Genomic DNA, 13,043 nt, shown 5'->3' on the forward strand with positions numbered 1-13,043 from the left:
ATCAATGTCAAGAATTGGTTGTTCTTATTCTGGGGAATGGCCAGACCTCGGCGTCTGGAATGATCTACGTGCTTAAAAATACCACTCGCCACCATTTTCTCCAGGTAATTTTCCATCCCTGCCCCCACAGTCAAGGGGGAAAAAGTAATTCTGAAATCCTACCTCGCTATTTAAAAAAAAAAAAAAAAAGAAAGAAAGAAAGGAAGAAAGAAAGAAATGAAGCAGTAAAATAGCGAATATCCAGGCACAAGGAGAGCCTCGAAGAAGAAAGGGACCCACGCGGGCCTCGGGCGCCGCCGGGACCCAGCCCCCCAAACTTTGCCAAGTTGCGGGCGGCGAGCGCGGCCAGAGGCGCGGGGCGCGGCCGCGGGCGGAGCCGCCCCCTGACGCCGGGCCGCGGCGCGCCGGGCCGCCCCCTCCCGGCCCGGGCCGGCCCCGCTGGCTCCGCTCAAAGTTTGCGGCCGCCCCTGCGCCCGCCCGCCCGATGTATGGGTGATATACTGCAGCGGGTGTCAGGGTGAGGGACGGCCATATTTGCCGGTGCGGCCCGAGCCGTCAACAACAAAAAGTGCGCGGGAGCTCGGCGGGCGCACGGACGGGCGCTCGGACGCCGGGCCCGCCTCGCCGCCGCCCGGCCTCGCCGCCGCCGCCGCCGCCGCCGCCGCCCTCGCGGGCCTGGCCCCGCGGCGCCCCGGCGCGCCCCGCCGCTCGGGGGGATGTCTTACAAACCGAACTTGGCCGCGCACATGCCCGCCGCCTCCCTCAACGCCGGTGAGTGAGTGCGCCCCGCGGGCCGCGCGCGCCGCGCCCCAAGTGCCGCCAAGTTGGGGGCCGGCGCGCCCGGCCCCGGCCCCGGCTCCCGGGGGCCCGCGGTGGCCGGGGGCGCCGGGCACCGGGTCCCGGCCCGGGGCAGCGCGGCCGCCGCCGCCATGATTCCGGCGCCCGAGCCGCCAAAGTTCGCGGGGGCGCCCCGCGCCGCGGCGGGAATCGGCCGGGTCGGGGCCGGGGGCGCGGGCGCGGGCGGCCGCCGCGGTCCCCCCCACGCCGGCGGCCGAGGGATCGCGGGGAGCGCGGCAGGCGAGGGCGGGGGAGGCTTTTCTCTGCTCCTTTTTCCTCCGGCTTTTGGGCGGCTCGGCGAGGGCCCCTGCCGGCGGGAGTCGGGAGCGGCCGGGCCACGCCGGGAGCGGGGCGCGGGGCGCGGGGCGCGGGGCCCGGGGCCCGGGCCGCCCTTGCGGAGCGGGGGCGCGGGCCCGGGCTGGGGGTCCGGGGGCCCGGGCTGCAGGGGTGCACGAGGGCAAGGCCCAGCCACGCGTGGGCCGGGCGGGGGCGACCCGCGTGCCAGGTGCAGGCGCCCCTTAGGGCGCGGGGCCGCTGGGGTCACCGGCGGTGCAGGGGACTCGATCGTCAGGGGGCGGAGGGGGGCTCGGCCGGGCGCGCCGGAGCAGGGGTACCCGGAACGCGGCACGCCGGAGGTCGTCTCAGGCGTGCGCGGAGTGACAGAAGTTGGGAGACTGGGGGTTCCCGAGTGCCTGCGGGCGGTGGGTGGGAGCGGCGTTTCAGCGCAGACCCCGCAGCTCGGAGCCCCCAAGTCTGGGCTTGGAAGGCCCCTTCTGCGGAAGCCAGGGAATGGGCTGGGGGCGTCCTCTCTCTTCCTCGGGGGCTGGACCTGGGTGATCCCAGGAAACTCCTCCAGAAGTTGTCAGGAGCTTTAGGCTGTGCCCAGGGGCTTGCCCCAGGGATCAAGGGAGACCCGGGGTGGGAGGGAAGAAAATTGTGAGTTAGGGTGTGACCGGCTTTTTTCCGGTGCCTGGGTCTTTCTCCTTTAGACGCTTGGTTGGAAATAGACTTCCAAAAAAGCAGGCGCGCTGGAGGGGGGAGGGGGCAGAGGCCTTGTGGGGGAGGGGATTGGCCTTGCTGGTCAGAAATGCCACGTTGGCAGTTGGCTGCAAGTTTTGGGCCTTGTCTCCAAACGATGACTCCATCACTCCAAAAATCTGAAGAGGAACCCAGGAAAGCCATATATATATATATATATGTATATGTATTTTAACTTACGGGACACTGATTGGGGGGTTGGAAAGGGTTAAGATTTCAGGGTTCGGTTGGGGGCATAGTTGAATTGATTACGTTTGGTTACTGAGTCCCAAGAGCAAACAGCCACTATTTTCCCAAATGTTCTCACCACTGTTGGGGTCTGCAGACCTTACAAAGACAGGCTTTGTGGCCCAGGTAGGATTTTTCCCGGACTCCCGCGTCTGTCTCTGGGGTGGGCTGCCTGGAAGGTCTTGCTGCCAGCCTGGACACGCTGGAAAACTCAGGCCTGCCCTAGTATAGTTGAGGCAGGTGCCTTAAACGGGGACTTTTGGGGGTTGGGGTCAAGTGACAGGGGCACCCACTCAGGACCCCTGAAGCCCTGTTCTGGGCTGGCCGGCACCTGTGCACAGGTTTTCTTCTATGGTGAATTCCAGGAGGACTGCTGAGGTCCCCAGATAATCTGGTGTTTTCGGGGCGGGCTGCGCCCTTCCCCATGGACCCTTTAGAAAGCCCCAGTCTCCCCCTGCCATTTGCATCCAAGATGGACTCTCCGCCGCCGCTCCTCCGGCTTCCTTGTCATCATCCCTCACGCCCTCCAGCCCTGCCTCCTCGCGGGTTGCCAAGCCGCGGCCTGGCCGGTGGTGGCAGTGGCGGAGTTAGACAAAGCCCCCGCCTCCCCGCCGGAGAGCACACCCCCCCCCCTCCCCAGGCGCCCCAAGTGGCGGGAAGGCGGCCAGCTCCCCAGGCCCAGGCTGCTCTTTGTCTGGCGTGGGGGCGGGGAGCTGCGCCTGGCCCCAGGAGCTGCTGGCCTCTGCCAGTCCCTCCCTCGGCTCCGGGCCCTCCCTGGTCCCCGCACACTGCGCGCATTGTCTGTGATGCTCAGAGACAGCCGTGCTCACGCCCAGTCTGGTTTTCTCCCTGGCCTCCTGCAGCCCAATGCACCGGCCCTCCCTGCCTCTGCAGGAGTCGAACTCAGGGCCCTTCTGCCAACTCTCTCCAGGACCACAGAAGGCCCCCCCCCCCCCGCCGCCCCCCGCCTTCAACACCGAGTAAGGGACTGGCATTGGCACAGAATCGGGGTCATGTACCGCGTCACCTGACGATGGGAGAGGCAAGCCCAGAGCAGTTGTCCGACCTTCCCACCCCCCAGCCCCAACTGGGCGATTTCTCCTCCTTCTCCCTTAGCCCCCCGAGACTTAACCCTAGCCCTGTGGAAGAGTGGGATCTAGAGCCTTTAGACATTCTATTGGGAACCATTGCCTCAAACAGATGGAGAAACTGAGGCCCAGAGAGCGAAGGCCCTAGTCCAAGGTCACGCAGCCAGGAGTGGCACAGCCAGACCGGTTCCTGGTCCGGGCCCTTGTCAGCAGGAGAGAGGATGGGCCAGGGAGGGAGAGAGGAGCAACAAGAGGTGAGGGCAAAGGGTGGTGCAGAGGGTGCACACCTGAGTCCCCTCACCTCCTGCCAGGGAATGGAATCTTCTAGACACTTGAGGTGCTGTGTGGTGATACATAACCCCGTGGGCCCTGGCATTTAGCACTCTGGCCTTCCAGAGAGGGGCGATGTCTTGTAGTGGTGAGGACTGGAACCCGGGTCCGGGGCTGCAAAGACCACACTCACTGCCCACGTCAGAGGGTTCAGGAAGTTGGGGTTTGGCTGACGTGGTGAGGGTGCTTGGGGGGCACCCACCCGGCCCCATTTCCTGTGCTCTGGCCCCTGCACATTGCGGTTGCCTTGGATGGAGGTCACGGACGTGCTGGTGGTGCACCCCTGTCCTGAGCACTGCATGCCTGTAGCACAGGTGTATCATCATCCCCACTCCAGAGGCATGGCGACTGAGGCTAGGAGTGGCCCAGTGATGTGCCCACTTAGCAGCTTAGAGGTGGCAGAATCCGTGTTTCCCGGCTGGGCTTCCCACATTTGAGCCTAAACCTGGGTCCCGGGGTGTGAGGAGGTGGTGAAATCCAGGGCAGGCCTGAGAGCGAGAAAGACATCTTGGGTCCAGAGCTGTCCCCGGCTCCGAGAGGGAGGGACGGGTGTCAGGGGGCTAGCCTCCTCTGTGCCGTGTGGCTCAAGGGAACACCTCCCCTCTCTGGACCATTTGTCTCTCTACCCTGAGGGGCTCCAGGGCCCCCCTCGGGCCCCTTCCACTCCATCAGCCTGCGCCCCTGAGCTTCCTTCCTCCCCTTCCCTCCCCTGCTCACACCAGATGAGCAGCTGGTCGGTTTGGCCAGCCTGGCACCAGCTGTCCATCCCCGGGGCCAAGTCTGCGTAGTCCGCCGTGTGCGCGAGAGACCGTTCGGCTCTGGGGGCGGCAGGCAGAGGGGGAGCTGCTCCTCGACTGGGCGTGGAGGCAGGCGGGCGGCTGCCGAGGAGGGCTAGGTAAATTCTCCATGGTTACCGCTGTTTGTAATTCTGCAGGACATCCTCTACCCGCTAATGGCCACTTGGACGCCATTATGGGTCTGCATGCTGCCAGTTACTGAGCCGGAGCCGGAAAATTCCCTGCTGATGACTCCCCACCCCCCATCCAGGAGACTCCATTCTTAGCTGGGTCCTGTCCCCACGTGGTCCCTCACAGATGAGGGACGGTGTCTCCGAGTGTTGCAGTCCATAAGTGGGGCCCTCTCCCTCCCCTCTTTGGATGTGAGCCATCCGGGGCGTAGAATCAGACTGTCAAGAGTCCTGTCCCCACTTTGGGGAGGGAGCCACGGGGGCTCAGCGAGAGCGAGAGGCTTCTGAGGACACACAGAGAGGCTGTGATAAACTCCGGATTCCTGACTCGGTGTCCGTCGAACCCGGCCCCAGCCAGGGTTGCGTCTCAGATCCTCTAAACCCTCCCTCTGTCTTCCTTACTATGCGTCCAGCGGAGATTTGGGCACGCGGGAAGCTTTAGCCCGATGTGGACCAGCCTCAGGAGCAGGTGCGCTCTTGCGGCAGTGATGTGGCTCTAGGTCATCGACCTCTGGGGAGCAGGACCCAGGGAAAAGGGACTAGCGAGGATTAGGCTGAGAATGGCAGCGGGTTTCATCTTGGCCACTGAGCCTGACTGCACGGATGGGAGGTTGTTCTGCGGTCGATGAGCGACTTCTGCCCTGGTGGCGAGTACGAGGAGCAGTGAGCTGTTAGCTGCCTTCCGCCATTCATCTGGGCTGTGTTGGCCATCGCCAAACCAGAGGACGGGAGCGGGGTCTCTGGCCCGTCCTACGAAGACAAAAGACCACTGTTGGTGGCCTGGGTCCTGGGGAGGGGGACTGTTGCAAGACCCAGAGTCTTTGCTTTGGGTATGACTCCACGATTCCCGAACTCTCCTCTCCTCCCCCCACAGCTGGGAGCGTGCACCCGCCCTCCACCAGTATGGCGACGTCCTCGCAGTACCGCCAGCTGCTGAGCGACTACGGGCCACCGTCTTTAGGCTACACTCAGGTATGGCAGTGGGGGGACGCCTGGCAGGAGGGCTTCTGGCCTGGCCACTGAGTGGCCTCAGGGTCTGGCCACTGAGGGGACATGCTTCCCACCGTCCAGGGCGGGGGAGCTGGTGGGACAGATGAAGGAGTAAAAATGATGTAAGGGAGCAGTCGTCTGAGCTTCCTGGCTGGATGTGTCAGCGGAGGAGCGGCGGGGTGGGGCGGTTCACGGGGCACCGAGAGATGGGGGGCGGCGGGGCGGTTCATGGGGGCACCGAGAGATGGGGGATGGGGGAGCCCAAGGAAAGGCTGGAAGCCCTGAGCGCCGCTGTTCCATTGGTGCCACCACCCATGTGTATCCCTGGGCGGGGGTCTCTGATCCCGGTTCTTGGGGAAGTAAGTAAGCCTGACCTGGGCTCTGGATCCGAGCCTGGACAGAGGGAGAGGAGACCCTGGGGCCCCTCACTCCCCACAAGGTCACGGCCCCAGCAAAGATAGAGGACAGGGCCGATATCCTCCTGGAGCCCAGTGCACTTCAGCGGGGGCTGGTGGCCCCTGAGCCAGGCCATTTGGGTTTCCACCTGATTCTGCCACTTCCGAGACTGACCCCTGCTTGGTGACCTCGCGGAGATGCGGTTCCTCGCCATTGAGTGGGGTCGATGCTGGCACTGGCCTCACTGCCTGTTGTTGCTCGTGGAGGGACGTGGCCAGGCCGTGGCCGCGGTAGGGTTCTCTGCCGGAACGTGTCTGCGTTCTGAGGTCGCCGTGGAGGCCGCCCCTGGGACGGGCTCGTGGCCGGTCATGCCCCACCAGGCCGTGCTGTCCCAGGAGCAGAAGCGGGTGTGGCGCCACCGCGGGAAGAAGTGGTGGCAGCGTGTGGAGGGCGCCGAGGAGCTGGGCAAGGACAGGAGGAAGGCCCTGGAGGCCAGGAGGCAGAGGCAGCAGAGGAGGAGGGAGGAGCAGGCGAGGGCCTTGTGGCGGGGGAGACTCGTGGGGACCCCCTCCTCACTCCTTGCGGTGCTTGCTGGGGCGGCGGGTGGGATCTGGAGAAAAGGGTTTTGTGGGGTGGGCCCTGACGGGGGCGGGGGGGGTGGCAGAGGATAGGTGAACTGAAACACATTCTGGATTCTGTCCAAATGGTCTTTGGTAGTTCTGTGTAGCCCTGCTGACCCCGAGGTGTGGCCCCCGTCTCATGCACTTGCTCTGGACTGTCATCCCCTAGGATGTTCTGGCGTGTCCACCTGGGTCCCGGGAAATTCCCGGTAGACCCTTTCTTGCCGAGAAAACCAGTTCTCTTTTTCCTCATTTGAGATGATAAAAGTTTTCTGGAGGCCGCTAGTGGTTTCCTCGAGTGTAGGACGACAGCGGAGAGGCCCGGCAGTCTGGTCTGTGGTCGTCCCTCAGGCTGGACCCTCTGGGTCGGCCTCTCCCTGCCCTGCTCTCGCTGCGGCTGGCCTGTGGTGGGGTCCTGACCGTGGCCTTGGGGTCAGGTTAGGGTTCGGTCCAGCTAAACTTCTCCTTCTCATTTCAGGGAACTGGGAACAGCCAGGTGCCCCAAAGCAAATATGCTGAGCTGCTGGCCATCATCGAGGAGCTGGGGAAAGAGATCAGACCCACCTATGCGGGGAGTAAGAGCGCCATGGAGAGACTAAAACGAGGTAAGTCGTGGGTCCCCGACTCCCTGGACCTCCCTGCTGGGTGCTAACTGCTGTGAAAGATTTTCTGGGAGGAGAGTCCCCTACGCCCCAGGGGCTCCCTGGGCTCCCAGTTTGTTAATCTGATATGTTGACAGCAGGCAGGGGCAGTGGGGGGGGCGGGTGTGTGGGATGTTGACCATCCTTGGGATCTGATGGGAAGGCCTGGCGCGCCTCGGGGGAGGGTCCTCGTGCTTTAAACAAGGAATCTTTTTTTTTTTTTTTAATTTTGTTTTTTTTTTTTTTGAATGTTTATTTATTTTTGAGAGACAGAGGGTGAGTGGGGGAGGAACAGAGAGAGAGGGAGACACAGAATCCGAAGCAGGCTCCAGGCTCTGAGCTGTCAGCACAGAGCCCGAGCGGGGCTCGAACTCCCAAACCGTGAGATCATGACCTGAGCCGAAGTCGGTCGCTCAACCAACTGAGCCACCCAGGCGCCCCAAATTAAAAAAATTTTTTAAAGGTGGCTCAGTTGGTTAAGCGTCTGGTCATGATCTCACGGTTTGGGAGTTCAAGCTCTGCATTGGGCTCTCTGCTCAGAGCCCACTTTGGGTCCTCTGTTCCCCTCTCTCTCTGCCCCTCTGCTCTACTCCCCTCTCTCTCAAAAACAAACAAACATTTAAAAAAAAAAAAGAATCACTTAATAGACTGAGTCACCCAGGTCCTCCCACCCCCAGCTTTCAATCTGTTTAAATCCCATTTAAATGTAAAGTATGTTCCAAGTATGCTGTTATTAATACTAGCGAAGGCATCAAATTTTGTTACTGATTCTCTCCCTAAAACAGCTATACAGGTATCCTTAACATAACTGCCCCTGTGTTTCCATGTTGGTTACTTGTTTGTACAGGATAATTGCTTACACAGGCTCAGGAGTGTCTGGATTTAAGTTACATGTCTCTGAGTTTCAAAGCAGGTTGACAACTGCTAGATGACGTCAGAGACTTCTTGTTAGAAAATCTGTACATAATCCTAATCCCAGGCACCCCTAAACAAGGAATCTTTATAGCCCAGATCCTGCAGCTTTGTCTAATGTTGGCTGACACCGGTCCCGGGAGCTGTAGGAGGTCAGACACACGGGTCTCCCTCCTCTGGGGGAGCTGGTGACCAGGAGTCATGAGGTCCTGGGTCCTGTGCTGCCCTCTGCTGTCAGATCTTTGGAGCAGAGCCCAGTGGGGCGCATGGGTCCGTCCTGGTCTGGGCAGACGAGAGCGACAACACTGCGAAATTCTTCTGTGACTGAAGAGGGAGGGAGGGAAGGCGGGAGCATGAGGTCACAGAAAACAAGTGACTCCCGTGAAGATGTGACTGCCCGAGCAGGTGAGATAGGTTGTCCCCTCGCTACGTGAGTCGGGCGGAGGGGAGAAGAGGATTTCTGTTTTAGAAGGTGGCAGTTCAGAGCAGCAGTGGCCTAGGTGCGGATTTAATTTCAGAAGGGATGTGGGGTTTCTGAAGAAGGTTGGAGAGGCAAGTTCGGAGAGAAATGAGAGGAACGTTCTGCGGTTATAAGTGTGGGGCACGAGGAGGGGCTGCCGTGGGGGCGGTGACTCGGCAGCGATGGGCACGGCCGGCTGAGGACGGGCGCCTGCCCACAGCGGTGGGCTTCACCGCCCTTGATGAAGCCTTTGTGGAGGGACCGGCCGACTGGGTGGTGAACAGGCACCAGCGTGCGGAAGGGGAGCTGGCGGTAAGAGGCTGGACCTGGAGAGGACTTGGGCAGTGGTGGGATTGACCTGACCTAAGCTGGGGGTGAGGTGGGCATCGCTCTGCATCTGGGCTGCTATTTGGAGTCAGGAGAAGCAAAACAGTCCTGGCACCCGGCGTGCTGGTTCCCTGAGTGGAAATCCCTGGGAAGATGCTGGACGCCAGAGTCGAACAGGCGATCTGCAGTCACCCAAAAAACCTGTTGGTTCAAGTCAACATACAGATAAGCCTGGTGACCCCTCCAGGGCATGTCTTGCGTGAGCACGTGTGAGCACCATTGGCTAGCCAAGTTTATGTCATAACGAGGTTGAAGAAGGGTCATAAAAGGTGCAAGGGAGTCAGGAGCACTGGTGATCGGTCAGCAAACTGTAGCCAATAGGCCAAGAATGGTTTTTAGTTTCTAATGGTGAAAAATGATTTTGTGACACGTGAAAAGTATCTGAAATTCACACTTCGGCGTCCATAAATAAAGGTTTATTGGAATATGGCCACACTCATTGCTTGTATAATGGCTGCTTTCTCTATCGATACAGTGGCAGAGTTGAGTAGTTGTGACAGAGACCGTGTGGCCTGCAAAGTCGGGAGATATTTACCGTCTGGCCCTTTCCAAGAGAAGGTCTTCTGAAGCTCAGAGATAAGATTTGTGACACGTGGGACGCCTACGTGACTTGGGGGACGTCATTCACAGCGCCCTCCGGCAGTCGTCTCTCAGGAGGAATAGATTCTTGGCGTCTATTAAAATGAGATCAGTATCTCATGGAGTTCAGTAAAGGCTCAACCGAACAAACCCCAACAACCAAACCATAACCACCAGAGCAGAGAGAGAAGAGATGCACAGGGGCGTAATAGGGCAGAAGATGCGCACTAGGCACCCCGGTGGGCGGACGTCACGGTGGACCAAGGTTGAACAAAAATGAGCAGTCTTGTGTTCTAATTGTGCAGGCTGGACATTGGACAAGTCCCTTCTAGAGTTTAGAATGTGAAGAAGCCAGAGAAAAATAAGGATTTGAAGTCACAGACTCTCCAAAGTGGGTCAGGTTTAGTGAAAGCGGGGGACACGTTTGTTTACTCCAGTCATCTGACGGTATGACATGAAGAGAGCTTGCTGGTTGCCCCCTTGTGTGCAGGAAGGGATTGTCAGGGAGCCAGGAAGAGGAGTTTGGCCAGGAGAGAAGGCCTTCCAGGGGGGGATGGGATGCTAGCGCCTTTCCAAACCGCGGGAATCCTGGGGGGGCTTGGATGCAGGGCTCCAGTTCCCTTCCAGGGTGAGGGTGTTTCAGCTGGGTTGTGAAGGGCCCTCTCTTCTGGAATGGGTCCTGCCGCATGATTCTCAGCCTCTGCTTCTCTCCCAGGCATCATTCATGCCAGAGGACTGGTTCGAGAGTGCTTGGCTGAAACGGAGCGGAATGCCAGATCCTAGCTGCCTGTTTGCGTGGAAGGTTTTCCGTCTTCTTCCAAGAAGAGAAGTTATAGCTCAACTCCCACGTGCAGATGAAACTCTTGTTTTCAAAATGGTAACAGTTCAGTTTCTCCTTCCCGTGTCCCTGCCATGGTTCATGAGGCTCTAAGATTGAGAAATATTTTGCCGTTGATTAGGATTTACATTTTAAATAGTTAGGAATTACCCAGGTTTTTTTTTTCTTTTTTTTTTAAGCATTGATTTAGAAGATGCACGGAAAAGATACCTATCTCACAGCAAAGATACCAGTGTCTCCCTTTTATCTTCCCTTTTGAATACCGTTATGTTACCCAGATTGTTCTTCGTTCCTTTTCATAAGCTAATACAACAACTCCAGGGTTTTGTTTCTAGTGCATACGTTTGCCACATGGTGTGGATTCTGCTTAATGTAACTTCTTTTGTGCTTAAGCATTTGCCTGCATGACTATTAGTGCTTTGAGGTCAAATTTAAAAATGCACAAGTTATAAATACAGAAGAAAGAGCAACCTACCAAACCTAACAAGAACCCCCGAAAATATTCCTACTAAGACTGTGTGTGGATTTCAGTTCTGCCTTTCGTGTAAGTTGATCCAAACATCTGGAAGAAAATGATTAAAACTGTTTGCATCTTTGTATGTATTTATTACTTGATGTAATAAAGCTTATTTTCATTAACAATTTGTGTGAAGGTGTGGGTTCCTTGAATTCTTACGTGCTATCTTAAAAAACATCTCAGTGAGAGTGGCAGATACCTGTCACGGTGTTTTTCCACTTGGCCCAGAAACATTTTGTGTGACGATGCTGTTAACACCACGGGCCGAGGAAGGAATGTGTTTGCTTAAGTCAGAAGGTAGGGGTCAAAAGTAGCATCATAGCGCATCTTCACTGCAGCTGAGTTAAACGCATGCCGGGGATGAACACAAGACATCAGTGGAACCGGTGTTACTGACTCTGCCCACTGCCTCGCTCGTGATGAGGCCATTCTCTGATGATCCTGTGAGCATTTCCGGGGTGCTAAATAAAGGAATCTGTTTTCTGTTTCCTGGGTGGCTCAGTCGGTTGAGCATCCAGCTTCAGCTCAGGTCATGATCTCTGAGTTTGAGCCCCACGTCGGGCTCTGTGCTGACAGCTCAGAGCCTGGAGGAGCCTGCTTCGCATTCTGTGTCTCCCTGTCTCTCTGCCCCTCCCTTGCTCACACCCTGTCTCTCTCAAAAAAATAAAACCTTAAAAAAAAAAAAAAAGGAATCTGGTTTTCATATAATGCAGCCGCTAAACGCAAGCTAGCTCGCTCTGGCGCTCGCCGAAGAATGGCCTGCTCTGTGCTGGGGAAAACCAGGTCGCACCGGATGTGTTGAGGATCTGGCGGTCTCCAGCAGTGCCTTCCGAAGGAATTTTGCGGTAATTTTTACTACGTTCCGTAGGCACTAATCCCATGTAATGAGGATTCACTGGGGTGAGGGGGAGACAGACAAAAGAGGGACGGGGGCAGTTTTGCAGGCATAAGGCAAGGTCCCAGCCATGTCTGTTCTAAAGGCCGCCAAGAACAGGTTCTAGGGAGCGGGCTTATCTACCTCTCTTGTGCACGTGACGGCAAGTCCTGGAAGGTACAAGAAAGGAGACAGACTGAAGCCTCTGTCTCTCCTGTCTACGGCTCCCCATTTCCCTTCCCACCATTACCGGCTTGTCGTGTGCCATTGCAGGTACCTGGCCGCCTTCTGAACGGGGAAGGGCCCTGGATGCCGCTTGAACTTCCAAACCAGGTCACTCCAAGGTGAGAAGAGCCCCACCTGGCTGCCTTAAAGGTAAATTTATTTGGATCCGTGCCCTAGGCGTGCCGTCTGTGCCTGTGGAATGGGCTGGTTTTGACTGCAGACCGCGACATGGGCCTTCTCGCCTCATGGCTTCTTCCCCCTACTTGTGTTACACGTGAACTCCAGATGTGCTCTGACAAGCCAAGCTACTACTCATGCCTAAAAACCCCAAACAGTTGTAGGGTCAAATGCAGCTTGAGTGATCGGTGTTGCACAAATTTGCAAACAAATCAGGTTCTGGGCCTTCATTTCATAAATCTACTTATAAGTCAACTCCTAGGGAATGTCGGGTGTATTTTTTTTTTTTTTTTTCTTTTTAAGTAAGCTCTAAACCCCACGTGGAGCTCGAACTCACAACCCTGTAGATCAAGCGTTGCATGCTCTACTGACTGAGCCAGCCAGGTGCCCCCATTGTGTGTATTTTGACATCAGAGAGGATATTTGGCAACATACAGTCTATTAAGTTAATGGGGTAAACGGGCAAGTAACTTACTGACGTGTACATCTTTCTCCACGTGGTTTTCTCTCATTCTCTTAGCCTGACGTTAAGCTAAGGGATGTCAAGTATCACCTAGCCATGACCTCCCAGTGGATGAACGGTGGCACTAAATGCCATTAATGTTTGGCTCAATTCCACAGTTCCCCCCTGCCCCAAAAATGGACCTTCCTTATTAATGTTTTCTTTTTTGATAATAAAACAAGATACACAAATGTGTAGCTTAAAAAGATATGGTGACATCCTTCTAACTACCGCCAGCCATCCGACACCCCTCTGAGTGTCACCTCGTGGCGACCCCCTTCCTCCCCACAAAAAGTAGCTGCTGTCCTTTTATAGTAATGACTTCTGTGTGTCTCTTTATAGATTTATTCTCAAACTGTGCCTCTCTAGGGCGCCTGGGTGGCTCAGCCAGTTGAGCGTCTGACTTTGGCTTAGGTCATGATCTTGCATTTCAAGAA

The 13,043-nt window shown here is 57.4% G+C and overlaps 1 protein-coding gene across 3 annotated transcripts; it reads left to right on the forward strand.

Moving 5' to 3' along the window:
- The first annotated feature begins 415 nt into the window (after positions 1 to 415).
- CDK2AP1 (cyclin dependent kinase 2 associated protein 1) lies at positions 416 to 10,953 on the forward strand. Of its 3 annotated transcripts, none has more exons than XM_053205883.1 (4): positions 416 to 771; positions 5,363 to 5,460; positions 6,973 to 7,099; positions 10,189 to 10,953. In XM_053205883.1, exons 1-4 carry the CDS (start codon positions 717 to 719, stop codon positions 10,254 to 10,256), a joined length of 348 nt encoding a protein of 115 aa, XP_053061858.1. In that variant the 5' UTR covers positions 416 to 716; the 3' UTR covers positions 10,257 to 10,953. The 3 variants fall into 3 exon arrangements, with proteins under 3 accessions (XP_053061858.1, XP_026899760.1, XP_053061857.1); XM_027043959.2 differs by lacking the exon at positions 416 to 771 and adding an exon at positions 4,822 to 4,957; XM_053205882.1 differs by lacking the exons at positions 416 to 771; positions 5,363 to 5,460 and adding an exon at positions 5,789 to 6,404.
- The last annotated feature ends 2,090 nt before the right edge of the window (positions 10,954 to 13,043 follow it).

The sequence above is a fragment of the Acinonyx jubatus genome, chromosome D3 (assembly GCF_027475565.1).
Source record: "Acinonyx jubatus isolate Ajub_Pintada_27869175 chromosome D3, VMU_Ajub_asm_v1.0, whole genome shotgun sequence".
NCBI classification, from domain to species: Eukaryota; Metazoa; Chordata; class Mammalia; order Carnivora; family Felidae; genus Acinonyx; species Acinonyx jubatus.